This window comes from Molossus molossus, unplaced genomic scaffold, assembly GCF_014108415.1.
Source record: "Molossus molossus isolate mMolMol1 unplaced genomic scaffold, mMolMol1.p scaffold_m16_p_18, whole genome shotgun sequence".
Lineage (NCBI taxonomy): Eukaryota > Metazoa > Chordata > Mammalia > Chiroptera > Molossidae > Molossus > Molossus molossus.
In genome coordinates, this window is record NW_023425353.1 from 22967058 (window position 1) to 22981647 (window position 14590).

The 14590-nt window shown below is 43.3% G+C and overlaps 1 protein-coding gene across 2 annotated transcripts in view; it reads left to right on the forward strand.

Moving 5' to 3' along the window:
• Positions 1–14590, forward strand: part of GRM7 (glutamate metabotropic receptor 7) — an 842682-nt gene that overhangs the window by 440061 nt on the left and 388031 nt on the right. For both annotated transcript variants that reach the window (XM_036266781.1, XM_036266782.1), the window contains exon 4: positions 5126–5280. In XM_036266781.1, the coding sequence (XP_036122674.1) occupies positions 5126–5280 (155 nt within the window). The remainder of the gene's footprint in view (positions 1–5125; positions 5281–14590) is intronic.

The following is a 14590-nucleotide window of genomic DNA, read 5'->3' on the forward strand; positions in this document are numbered from 1 at the left end:
TTCAGGTAACATGACATTTTAATTTGGGATATAAAAGTGTGTATAATCCTCTTAATAACTATGCTCATTCTTTTTGCCTTGGGGCTTGTTTGTGTGTTTATTATTTCATACTGTGATTTACAGTATTGATAATAATAATAGCTCTTGAACACAGTAGTAGAATTCAGTGCATATTTAAGTTTCTTCGAAAATATGATCTTAAACATGCTGATGTCTGAAGAGTATTAATGACCTACAGTGTCATGTTATTTCTGTTTTCAGGAAATTTACACTGTATATGGGAAATTTGGAGATTTCTTAGAACATTAACTTTAAATATTTTGTCAGAAAAGAGTGGTGAGAAGACATTAACATCTAGATTTTGAAACTAAGGTGCTAAGTCAGTCACGGGTACTAATAACTTGGATTTTAGACAAGAGTGGATTCTTTTTCTGGAACAATTTATTCTGATTATAAAATAATACATGGCTATTTATAATACTTAATTATCTCAAAACATTGAAGGTGAGGGAGAATCACCAAAACTATGACTTTCTGTAATCCCCATAAAACTTGCGATCACAACACGCAGAGATACCAGTGACAAAATTCTAGATTAATGTTTGTAATAGTTTTTTTCCTAAACATACATAAGTTTGCCCCAACAGACTTGGGATCACATTGAATTTTATATTTTACTTTTTGCAATTCACACTTCACTTTTTATACCCTTTGTATTTTTAAATGGTTTAATGGTATTTATCTGAATAAGTAAACTGACACTTTCACATAAAGATGTTGGGGCAAACGTCTGCTGTTTGTATTTATGTAGTTTCATCTCCCTTTCCTCCCACACCTTCCATCCTCTTCAGATTCATCAACACCTCTTCAATGGATGGTTGTTATTAACAACAGATTGATGTTATCCATATTTATCATATGTATGTATGTTTCAATTTATTGAAGCTAAAAACTTTCACCATTCCATCCACCCCCCATCTTCTGCCTCTGGCATCCATACATATCTAAGCTGTCATGTGACCCTATACTTTTAACTGCACGTACACACAAATCCTGGCAATTTTTGGCCAGCTTTCTTTATATACAAATTGAACAATCTTCTGCAGCTTCTTTTATCTGACTTTTCGTCTTTAACAGTACCTGGTGGAAAGGGCACTAAGTCTGTTCTACGCGCTCTCCGTCCATCCTTCGGATACACTGTCCTTATGTCACCAGGTCCCCGAGGCTCTGCTCTCGGGGTGTCTCAGTAATGCACGTACGGCTGACAGCATATCTGATTTCCTTTGGGTAGATCAGTAGAAGTGGTACTTCTAGATCAAGTATAAACAACTGATGGGTTTTCTTTTTCTTAAAATAATAAATGCATATATTTTGAAAGATATGACTGAAACAATTTTGGTGCAAAACATTGGTTTCCTGTCCCATTCTTTTAAATTCTGCATCTGTTTTCTTTGAGCAACGATTTTGATTCTTTAAGCTATTTCTTCAGGTCTTATCTGCACAATGTGTCTATACTGTAATTTTTGAATTATTATTTTAAGATGGTATCTATTAATTTCTTTTATGTTAGGTAGAATGTGGCTCAATTAGTTCTTCCTTACCTTCCCGACATCAATGTATCAGATTTTCATTTAATATTAATCAGTGTACAGTATTGTCTGTATAGAAGATAATCTGTGAGTTTCATGGCTTTTCTTGGCTACTTCCCTCCTGAAATCTCCATCTTTCTTTTTCTCTCTCTTTCTCTTTCTCTTTTTTTCATTCTTATTCATAGTTTATTTCATCATTTTGCTGGAGCCATCCTCCAATAACTTTCTAATAAAGAGGAAATTAAAGAAAAACATGCCTACCTTTTATGCCTAAAAATGTTCTACCCTGCCCAGTTTGGGTCAGCAGTTAGAGTGTGGGCCCACGGACCAGAGAATCCTGGGTTCACTTCCCGCGAAGAGCATGTACCTCAGTTGCAGTTTGTCCCTGGCCCCGGCTGGGGTCGTGTGGGTGGCGGCCACTCAAAGTGTCTCTCTTGCATCAATGTTTCTCTCTCTCTTTCTCCTTCTCTCCCTCCTACTCTATCTGAAGATAAATGCAAAAATGTCTTCGGGTGAGGATTAAAAAAAAAGACAACCAAAAAAAAGTTCTTATCCTGTCTCCACACTTAACTCATAGTTGGGAATGTAAGGTCTGGATTCATATTTATTTTTCAATACATCATTCCGGGCACAGAAATTCTTATAGCAAATAGCTATGTGCCTAATGAGTTATAGGAGTAGTAACATGCAGGGAGCTTGAGGTTCTAATTTTGGAAGGAAATATTTGTAATACCCACTGATTATGCTAATTCTATTTGTATTGGAATTCTTTATGTTTTGCATATTAGAATTCTAAATTATAAAATAAATTTCCTCAGAATTGGAGAGACATTGCTCCATCATTTTTTTTTCTCTGCTTCTTATTTTTCTGCATGTGTCCTGATTTTTCTCCTGAAAGCTTTTAGGATACTCTCATTATTTTCAGAAATCTTAAATTTTGTGACATGCTTGACTTTTCCTTAATATTATGCTGGGTGAGACTTTTTAGTATGGAAAGTTTTACTTTCGGTTTCTTGGATCGTCTTCATTATTAAAAACATTTCACTTTATTTTTTTTTTCACATTGTTCTGGAAATGTTATTAGTTGGAGGTATGTTTTCCTGGATTCATTCTTTAAATCTTTTCTCTATTTATGTTCTACCCTTTTGTTGTGGTTTTGCTTCCTGGAGAATTTTCTTCAGAACTTTCCTCTTTTTATTTTCTAGCATAACTTTAATTTCATGGACATATTTGTTGTTGTTGCTAATACTCACTCAAGGACATTTTTCCATTGATTTTTAGAGAGAGTGGAAGGTACAGATGGAGAGAGAGAGAAACATCAATGTGAGAGAGATGTTTCTCGATTGGTTGCCTCCAGCATGATCCCAGCCAGGGCCAGGGATCAAACCTACAACCCAGGTCCATGCCCTTGACCAGGAATCAAACCCATGACCCTTTGGTCTACAGGCTGACACTCTAACTGCAGATCCTAACTGGCCAGGGCTAATTTCATACATATTTTTTTAATCCTACATTTGGATCAGATAGAGTGGGAGGAAGAGAGAGGAAGAAAGAGAGAGATTGACGTGAAAGGGACACATTGAGTGGCTGCCTCTTGCACTACCCAATCAGGGCCAGGGACAAACTGCAACCGAGGTACGTGCCCTTAGCAGGAACCCAACCCGGGTCTCTCTGGACCGCAGGCCGACACTCTATCTGCTGAGCCAAACCGGCCAGGGCTAATTTCATATTTTTAATATCTAACCTATTTCTTGTCCATTTCTATCCTGTTCTTGATTACAGATGTGAGAATTCTCATTTAAATGTATTTGTTTTTCCCATAGATATTCTCGGCCCCACCTCATACTGGGTTTGTTTTCCCCTTGTTAAATGTTTTTGTTTTCTTGGAGATTTTCCACAGTTATGGCTGATTTCTAGCAGGTTCCAATTGCGTAAGGTAATTAAAAGTTCTTTGTACATGTTAATTGATAGGCCTCTCAGTACACTAGTCAAGCTCCATTGGAAGATTTCTCTGTGACAATATCTAAGATCTTTTTCCTGGGTGGCTCAAAATTTTTCCAGAAAAGCTATTTTCTGCCAGGAATAACATACCCTTAGTTTCCAGAATTCTGTAAATTTAATAGAGGACCTTATCATTTTAATACTTAATGGTAACCTTAACCTCTCCCCCACCCTCACCATCCTCATGTTTAACTCATCATGGCTCACCTACAACCTTCTGCTGTTTAGGTGTTATAATAGCAGAATCTGTTTCTTTTTTTTTAATCCTCACCCAAGGCCTTTTTTTTTTTTTTACATATATATATTTTGTTCAGATAGAGTGGGAGGGAGAGAGAGAGAGAGAAACATCGATGTGAAAGGGACACATCTAGTGGTTGCCACCCACACAACCCAACCAGGGCCGGGGACAAACTGCAACCGAGGTACATGCCCTTAGTGGGAACTGAACCTGGCCGCAGGCCGACGCTCTAACCGCTGAGTCAAACCAGCCAGGGCCAGAATCTGTTTCTTAAATTTTTATTAGAAAATTACTATTCCATGTCCTGCATGGGAGGAGGAGAAAACCTGGGTTTTTGGCCATTCTACGCATAATCTTTCAACTGACACTACTGAATGTACTACGTTCCTCTGTGGTACTTGACAGCTCGGAGCCTGAGAGACTCACCAGCCTCTTCTCCTTTGGTGTTACCCACCTGTATCATTTAGTTGTAGGCTTCTCTGTTCTGGAGATGTAGTTCCCACTGATCTATCCTCTGTTCTTCCAAAAATATGATTGTAACAACTTGTCCATGAATAACTAGTTTCCCTTTTTTCTTTTATTTATCTTTTTATTTAATTAAACTAGCTCTTACAATGACAAGCACACCTTTGTATCATAAGTAACAAGGACAAAATATTTTTGTATGAAAGTTAAATTCTATGAGTAAATGATATAAATTATGATTAGTATTCAAATACCTTGTTGCATACACACACACCACATACACACACACACACACCTATAAACATTGGTTATACATTGTTCAAGCTTAACCTGGGATTCTATAGGTTTTAATCAATAATTTCAGACCTTCTATTGGGACTGGCCTATTGCTTTCCAGATAGTATATTACCACCAACAAAGAATGTGAGTGCTCATTTTTCCAGCCCCATGCCAAACTCACAATACAAAATTAAACAAAACAAACATTTTGGCCAATACAGGAAATGAATTTTCTATCTCGTTCTCATTCACATGTTCCTCCTTTCCAGTGTATGTGAAATGACCAGCTTATTGGTCATTTATAGTTCTCCTTTCATCAGTTGACTCTTCATACTCTTGGTCTATTTTCCTCAAGCTGGTGGATGATTTTCCTTATTGGTTTACCAAATCTCTTTATATGTTATAGATCTAAATTCTTTGGCTTATATTTTTGGCATTCATTAGTTAGTCCTTGAGAAACAGTAGCTTGCTTGCCTTCTGCTTGATCCCTAATTTGCATACTTTCAGCAGCTGCTCTTTATCCTAATCTACCTTTTCCTGTTCCTTTCTGCAGGCAGATCCTCGCAGCGGCCAAAAGAGCTGACCAGGTGGGCCATTTCCTTTGGGTGGGCTCGGACAGCTGGGGATCCAAAGTAAACCCACTGTACCAGCACGAGGACATCGCGGAGGGAGCCATCACCATTCAGCCCAAGAGAGCCACCGTGGAAGGTAGGGGGTTGACGTGCTCAGAGTCTGGTTGCTGCTGCGCAGTGTTTAAAGCCTGCGTCTCTTTGAGAGTTTGGCATTTTTACAATTTATGTTCTCCTTTCACTTGAAAAGAAAAATGATTTCTAAAAGAAGACACTGCAAAGAAAAGGAACTCCTCCGCCGGTTTCCTGCTTTGTGTTCCTTTTCTGACGGGCCAGGTCTCCAAAGATTCCCGAGACACGCTGTGCACATTAAAAAGAACTCTCTCCTCTCACTCAAAAAGAGATCAAATATTTGCATTTCTCTCTACTTTGTCTTCACTCCAATCTAATTAATTATTCTCCCCAGAAGGCTGCCTGGTCTGTGTAGGCCTTTTAAAACAAGCTGGGTTGTGGTTCTGTCGCTGTTGCCTTTCTGTGTTATCTGGGGAGATAATGATCCCACGAGTCTCCCACGTGTTCACTGGGAAGCTTTGAACTGATTGCATTCCCCCTACATGTCTGGAGAAGATGCTCTCTCTTACATCCCAGACCAATCCATTTGCAGATGGGCCCAGGCATGCAAGACGTTTTAACTATCTCCACTCCTTTTCCCTTAAAAAACTGGAGTAGCAACAGTGTGCCTTGTTCTTTGCTAAGCTGGTGACACAAGATGAGACAAAATCCTTATCCTCAAAGCTTACAGACCTGAACAAAGGTGTCAGAAAACAGTCAGTGACTGTACCATGTGAAACATCCTAGTGCAATACGAAACAGGTGTCCCAGGGCACACAAAGATGGTGTGGGCGTTTTCCGAGGGTAGTGATCTTGTGGTTGGAGAGGACTCCCCAGTGGAGGTGACGTATGAAGGAATGACTTAGAACTCACCAGACAGATAATGAGAAGAAGCAGCCCAGGAGATAAGAACAGCAGTGAAGAAGCAGGACGCATTGGGGTAATTGCAAATAGTTCACTCTGCTGTGCAGTCCTACAATGATAGTCATCCTACAATTCTTCCAGTTCTTTAAAAATTTCCCTCTTATAGGGCATTGGGAAAACTCTTCCCTCTCTTCGAGTACCAGGTGCTATACTGTTTGGGTGTTTGACTCCTTTCTGTCCTTTGGGTGTCAGCTTACACATTAATTCTCCTTGAGAGTCATCTGTGACCATTCCATGCGGCCAAGTCCTACAGCATCTCACATGTCCCCTCGTGCCTCTGTGCCATCTCTCTCTGGAAATGTATCTGTACGTACCATGGTATCCTTGGCCCCTAGATCTGGCCTGGATATGGTAGGATGCGTGGGTAGATAGAGGAATCACAGACCACATAAGAATCTTGCACAAAACATGGCTGAGGAGTGGGCCACTGTTGGATTGTGAAGCATCTTGGAAACTACAGTGTGAAATTTGTATTTGATTCTGAGAGTCTGAACCATACCTGTGGGTATAAGTGAAATGTGATCAGAGGGGGTTGGAAGGCTCACTAGGGTGACTCTGTGGAGGAATAATGTCAGCATTAGGTGAGAATCTAAGCACAGGAACAGATTAAAGTGTCTCTACTGCCCAGCTGGTGTGGCTCAGTGGTTGAGCGTCACCCCATGCACTGGGAGGTCTCCGGTTCAATTCCTGGTCAGGGCACATGCCCAGGTTATGGGCCCGATCCCCAGTGGGGGTCATGCGGGAGGTGGCCAATCAGTGTTCTCTCTCATCAATGTTTCTGTCTGTCTCTTAAAATAAAATGAAGTGTCTCTACTGAGGTCCTGTGTTCCTAACCTATTGACGCCATACAGACATGCATGCCCATGCTCCATGATCACTAGCCCCAGTTTCCAGATACTTTAGGAAATTTTTATCTCACAAGTTTTATAAATTCTTGAAACCAATACATTTTCCATGTGTATTTAAGGCTACACAATGTTATTCAATCAGATACAAAGCCACATCCTAAATATGCCACACACATGCACGCGCATGCACACGTACACAGAAATGGGAGAGAAATGTTATTATCAATAAAGAGATTGTTGGAATATATGAAAGCAGCAAGTCTTCATGCACTACGTTCCACGCCTGCTCAGCTAAACTAATGATGGTTTCCACTGGGCTGTGTGGACACGCTGTGTTGTGCACTGAGCCCTGTGTCCTTCTGTACTGCTGCAAAGTGCAGCCAAGACCTGCTCACTGACGTAGAAGATGGAACATCTAGATGGTGGCTATGCATTTCCAGTGTCACACTCGTGAGAAAGTGGCAACATAAATGCACTTAGTTGCACCAAGATTTCTGAACAAAGATATGAAATCTCTCAAAAGAAACTCCAGCTGGAGCATATGGTATATGGGCAAGTAAGCTTTTCTCTCCTGCCTGTTTTTTCCACTTATTTTTTTTCCCATTTTTGTGGAAGTTTCATATTGCATTCTAATGGGGTGGAACATCACCCAAATACTCATAACATTGCTACATCCTTTTATCTTTGTGTTGCATAATGCTGTGCCTTTGAAAATAAATAGAAAAAAGCCAATCAATAATCAACATTTTTTTCTCTCTTTTAGATCCATATTTTGAAAAGGTTCTGCAAACATCTGGATGTTTAGTGTTTTCTGTATCTGTGTGAATAATTAACTATAAACTGCCTTAGGCCAAAGTGCAAGCAACTGTATTGCCTCTGAGAGAATAGTGTTCATCTTCTTTTCTCTCCTGTCTGTATTTATTCTTCATTTATAGAAAAAAGGGCCTTTGTGTTTGCTAGCCGAGGGTGGTGTTTATTCCCCTTTCATTTAACGAGGATAGGAACTGTGCCCGGAAAGGTCAGCTGTGGCCCGCTGGCCGCCCGGCGCTCACGGGAGAGCTCAGAGTGTCTCCAGGACTTGGCAGCACTCCTCCGGCTCCTGAGCCAAAACAGTTCGGAAATGTTCAGTGCCTCTGCATTGTCTGATGAGCCAAGAGACGCTGGCATCTTTCTCCCTTCTGCTGCCCCATTAACTAGGGCTCTCAGCTATCCTCTCCGCCCCCAACAAAGGCACGGCACGAAATGCCCAAGGCGCCTTTAACTCTTTATCTTCCGAAGTGCTGGGTTCTCTGCGAGTCGTGCCCGAGGCCTCCACTAATTAGCCAGCAAGGATCGTGGGTCAGCATCTTTCTATCTGTGCATCATCACTAACATGAGGGAGCTCTGTAAGGAGGGTGAATTTCCAAAGCGAACTAAGGGCTCTGTCGTGCACCGGTGATGGTTTTCAAATGGGTCTGCGGGGCGGCTGGAACGAAGTCTGTGATGTATGTGGGAAAAGACCCCATGTGTCTGGGCCTGGCATGCAAAGGCTGGTTATCCCCTGCTTTTTGACTCAAGACGAACACGAACGCTTTCTTTGTTTTTCCTAAAACCAACGAGGTCAAAGCTATGAAGAGCTGAAACCACATGTTTCTGGCTCCAGTTTCGGCATGTCCTACTTTATTTAGCCTTCCTGGATCGCTTGGAACGGTTCACGTCACCCCTGGAAGGTTGCAGGTCACAAGGTTTTGTTAGGTGAATGGGAGAAAAGCGCCAATCAAGAAAACATGGCCTTAAACCGCTGTTTCTAAGCAGTGCATGTACCTCTTAGACCTCTAGCCTCGTTTAATGGAAGGGCTGCTGGAAGTTTGCGTACTCGACGCCAGGACAGTTTTGCTCAGTGAGTCCTTCATAAATGCGTATACGCTCTCTCAGGGTAGCAGGCACACATTGAAACACTGAGCTCTAGCAGGTGGCGCTCTAGACCAGGTTCCTGCTCTCGTGACGTGGCCGTCTTAATATGGAGGTGGCAGGTGATGAAAAAGAATACAAATAAGAACATGCCATATTGAGAAATGACTCTAAAGTGCGCCCCCTTGAAGACCAGCTTGTGAATTGCGGAAATGCACAGGAAGAAGAGGTCAGGGGGCCAGGATCTAACGCAGGTCAAGGAAAGGCCGGGAGGACATGCCTGCAGGCCGCTGGCTCAGGCCTCTGCTGCCCGTTCTAGATCCAGGGCACATCCTCCGATCAGATCCTTTCACTGCCTGAAGTCTACCGAGGATTCCCATTTTCCTATTTCTTATTGATCTAGTAAATAAAATTTTTCTTCAAGATATGGCAAATCATTAATCTTTTCAAAGGACTTTCTGCCTCTCCCTGAGTTAGTTTATTCTGCTAAACCAAGCTCATTGTTCCCACAGCCCAAAAGGTGCCACGTGTCCCCTTGACAGCAAACGCTGACCATCCTCATGTCCACACGTGGCCCTCACAGCTGGATCTTGAACCTCGAGGGCGGTGCCTACCGCTGTGGGTTCCCAGTGATTTTCCACCTTCATTCCCCCGAGAGGACCTAGCACACAGGAAGTTTTTGAAAAGCTAAATTTATCTTTTCTATCACATCTGAATGTACTGAGGAGACCTGAATGCGCCAAGGCCTTCATGTTTGTATGAATTGGAAGTTTTCTTGGGAGAGAGAAATATTCGTCCAAAACGGTTGTCTCTTTGATTTTTTGTCCTAAGAAAGATGCACTTAACCCTACAATGCGGGGTCTCGCCGGAAATTTCAGGTGTGAGTTTGTACACTTTTTCTTTTGCTTCTCTTTGAAGTACCTCTTGCAGTCTTTGTTCATCTTGACCTTCTTTGCAGTTTTGGAAGGACTTCCTTTTCGGGCCTGGCACAATGTCTCAATTAGGTGACGTGTTGACCGTTACAAACATACAGAGACGGTCTCAGCTCTCTTCTCGGGAAGTAGAAAGTGCAGACACGGCACCTCGGTCGGTCTCAGACATTCCCCCGGGAACTTTCTTTCCAGACCCCACAGACCATGTGATAGGATGGACTGAGGGAGGGAGGGCTAGCCCAGCTGAAGGGTGGGAGTATCTGGGTGAAGAATTAGAGCATCTTCTTTTTAATCTTGCGATATTTAAATTTGAGATTATTGACTCTGAGCGAGTGGAAAGAAATGTAAACAGAAATCTGCGACCTAGATGTGCAGGGAGACCGGGGAACAGTTGACCTGAGCTCTGTGTGTGCACAGTGCCAGCCTGAGCCCCCTGCCTCTCATCTCCTAGGGTAGACACCTCTGAGCTAATGTCACTGCCCTGGCTGCCAATCATTTCCTAACCGGCAAAGACGTGAGCCGAGCAGAAAACGTCTGTTCTGTTAGCAAGATACACTGTCCGATGCCCCAGGGCACTGGACTCTCATAGCCAGTAGCCCAATCTCTAGTATGTCCCACCCACTTGAATGTTTGGATACCAAGAACTAGCTCCTCTCAATGATAACCTATTCTTCTAGAAACAGGCAGTTGTTGCTGTCATTATTTAATGCAATAAAAATTTATATAAACCAATGAAATGAGTGGAGAGAGATGCTATTTCAAAAAATAGAAATAAATCTGAATGGTTTGGAAATATGTGGTAAAAGTCACTATTAGGCACTAGCTGGTTTGGCTCAGTGATTAGAGCATCAGCCCACAGACCAGAGAGACCCGGGTTCAGTTCCCACTAAGGGCATGTACCTCAGTTGCAGTTTATCTCCGGCCCAGTTGGGGTTGTGTAGGTGGCAACCACTTGATGTGTCTCTCTCACATCGATGCTTCTCTCTCTCTCTCTTCCCCCTCTCTCCCTCCCACTCTATCTGAAGATAAATGCAAAAATATCCTAGGGTAAGGATTTAAAAAAAAAAGTCACTATTAGTTGTGGGCAACACAACAGTAAATTTGGGGTAAATCAAAAACACTATAAAAATACTGCAGTTAGATTGCTGAGCAACTACCTCTAAACTTTCATTTTACTTTTAATACCCCAAGAGTGAATTATATTATAGTTGATTTTTTTTCCCCCAGTATTATGACAGGGAGGCCAATCGGGTGATGCATTAGTCCCAGAAAATAACTGATCCCACATCAGAATATTGACGAGAGACTGAATGTGTGTTTGTATTTTGAATTAAAATATTTAATGTAGTTATGTATTTTTAATGATTCATTGCTAAGATACAAATTTTTAATTAACTGACTAATTTTTTAATTATAAAGTTTCCAATGTACTTTCATTTGAGCTTTCCTTTTCTAGGACTTAATTTTCTCACCTGTAGAGGAAAGATTTCAACTAGATTAACCCAAGTTCCCTCCTAGGGAACTTATTTTTTTTCTTATTTTTTCTGACCCCCCCCCGCCCCCCCCAGCATCCATGCCCTCTTCTCCTTACAGCCCCACATTTCCCCTGGGGAACCACACCCTGCTGTCAGACCATGTGGTTCAGATGGGAATGATCCAAATCCATGGCTCTGGCAGCAGACACAGAGGTCATCTCAGATCACACCCCTGGCCAACCTCTGATCACACCCCTGGCCAACCTCAGATCATACTCCTGGCCAACCTCAGATCATACTCCTGGCCACCCTCAGATCACACCCCTGGCCACCCTCAGATCACACCCCTAGCCACCCTCAGATCACACCCCTGGCCACCCTCAGATCACACCTTTGGCCACCCTCAGATCACACCCCTGGCCACCCTCAGATCACACCCCTGGTCACCTTCAGATCACACCCCTGGCCACCCTCAGATCACACCCCTGGCCACCCTCAGATCACACCCCTGGCCAACCTCAAATCACACCCCTGGCCATCATGAAGATTGTGTTCGAGCTAGTACATGGCCCATGGTGGACTGTGGTTATGTTATCTAATCCCTAAAAGTTTTAATAAAACCTTTGAGAAAGAGATATGACCTCTCTCTCTGTCCTCTCCACCCCCTCTCCCCCCGTCCTCTCTCTCTCAGTTACTATGCTGGAAAGGTATTAACTCCAAGCAGGAGCCCACTTTGAGAGAGAGAAAGCCTGCATGAAAACATGAGAGACCTGAATGCCGGAGAGAAAGGCACCAAACCAAGGGCATCACTGACATTCCTGAGCCCCCCTGAACCATAGATCTGGGTCTGGGCTCCTCGTCTTTATAAACTAACAGACTCCTGTCATTGGTAGATGACCCTTCAGAACCGGGTAGCATTAAGTCATCTCGACTGAATTAACAGACATGGTCAATTGTTAGGACAGACTTCTAAGCATTCTATTCTTCCTCTAGCCTTTCCCAGGTCCATCCTTCCCAAGTGCTGATAACCTCACAAAGGTGTGCCTCTCTTCCTTGTTCTCTTTCTTTATCCCTCTCTCATGAACACTGGACATTCTCTGAACCCCGCCACCCGTCTCCTCCGCCCCGTGGGGCGTTCCGTCCTCATCACCCAGCCTCGCTCCTCATCCCACCCTCTCAGCATGCCGTGTTTGTTCTGCTCATGGAGCATCTTCATGTATCCTCACGTATTCTCCTTCTCCACTCAGGGACACTAACTCGACTCTATGGCATGAATGTAAGTGTACTTGGGAAACGCTAATGAATGGTCCCATCACCCTCGATAAAGCTGATTGTTTGAGAGTTGAGCAGGCCCTTGAGAGAGAATTTCTAACAAAAGAATGACAAAATGGCCCTGACCCGGAAAGAAAGTCTTAGTTGTGAGAAGGAAGACATGGACTTGCTTCTTCCCAGGCCAATGCCCCGGACCCACCCACGGCTTCCCCAGCGGACAGGCAGACTGTAGGCGTGGATCTCAGTCAGAACAGACCGTGGTACTATGCTAACAAACACTCTCTCAGCAAACACACATCGCTGCCCCGGGCAAAGCCTGCTGGGCTCCATGAGCCACTGGCCTCCAGGTATTGCTCAGCCTCCTAGGCTATTTCTGTTGCATCACCTCGGTATCAGTACATCTGTGCAATGTCGCCACAATTCTCGAATGCTTTTATCTGGAAGGGATGCACACTAGTTCCACTCTCACTTCACTGGCCGAGGCTAATCAAAGCAAGATGCTCTTTGAGGGTGTCTGTGCTGGAAATGAAGGAGAGCTGAAGACTGCCGAACCCAGTGCCTGTCCCGCAAGCTCCAGCTGACTAATCACTTGTTGGTCAGCTCTTAGGACTTGCTAACAGCTCAACATATGAAGAGAGTGGCATTCTCGCCTACTTTTCCCCAGACTTCTGAACAGCTCTGAAACCGTGAGCAGAGCCTTGGCAACAGTGCAAAGCGGGGGAGTCCAGTGTCAGTAGAAAACATGGTGTTTGGCATAGCCCTGGCCATGCCACTGTGCCCAGAAAATGCCCAGAGGAATATAGCAATACCTAGAAAATAGGAAGCTGTTCAGTAGGCTTGCTCAGGAGAACGTGTGTGACACCCTGCAGGGACATTCTGAATGAGCCACATGGAGAGTGTCTGTGGGGCTTGGCAGGACATCTTTATTCCTGCAGGCTGTGAAGCCTGGTGAAAACCCAGCTGCTTCTGTGAGAATGCAACCTGGTCACTTGTGACCGACACTCTTGACCGATCACCCAGCAGCCGTCCTCGTTCACTTCTTTTTGGCCAGCAGAAGCCTCCACCTGCTACAAAGGCTTAAAATGCCAAATGCTCACTTAGCCAAACTTCCCTACAGTTAGAGCCCGAGCAGGTGACTTAATCCTGACCATTGGACCCATCAGGACATTTTCTGAAAGAGTTTATTGGAAGTATTTTTCTCCCTTCAAAAGGGGGAATATTACTGAAGCAATGATATAATCTTTTTGTCTAATCCAGGACAATTAAAAGAGGGCGTAGACTGTGATTGTCCCAGGCAAACCAGGGTATGTGGTGATCCTCGCCACCAGGAGGAAAACCCCTGCCTTCCTTTCGTATGCTTGTCATGCTGTCTTGTGAGGACAGGATACTTGGAGCTGTTGCGGTCATCTTGATGAGGGAGGCATGCGACAGAGGAGAGCTGAGAAGCAGGTGGAAGGCGCCAGGACCCATAATGGCTTGCTTCAGTTGTTGAACCGATCCTTGAATCATCTACCCCAGGCTCTCTTCTTAGGTGAGGGAATTGCTCCTTATCTGTAAGCCACTGTTAAGTTAGATTTTTGTTGCATGCCGCCTAAGATGTCCTTATTGGTACACCTGCCTTGGTCGCTTCTCTGTGCCCAGCATTTGAATAATGCCTGTAAAATAAGAGACTCTCCAAAAATATTTGTTGAATAAATGGATTTTACAAAATAGTGTTCTTTTTAAGACTTTATTTTTTAGAGTAGTTTTAGGTTTACAACAAAATTAAGAGGGAGGGATGGAGATTTCTCACATGATCCCTGTACACACACACACACACACACACACACACGCACACATATAACCTTCCCATTGTCAGCATCACCCACCAGAGTGTAAGTGTGCACGTGTGTGTGTGTGTGTGTGTGTGTGTAAATAACAAATATGAACCTACATTGACACATATTAAATGCTCAAAGTTCATGGTTTACCTTAGGATTCAGTCTTGCTGTTGTACA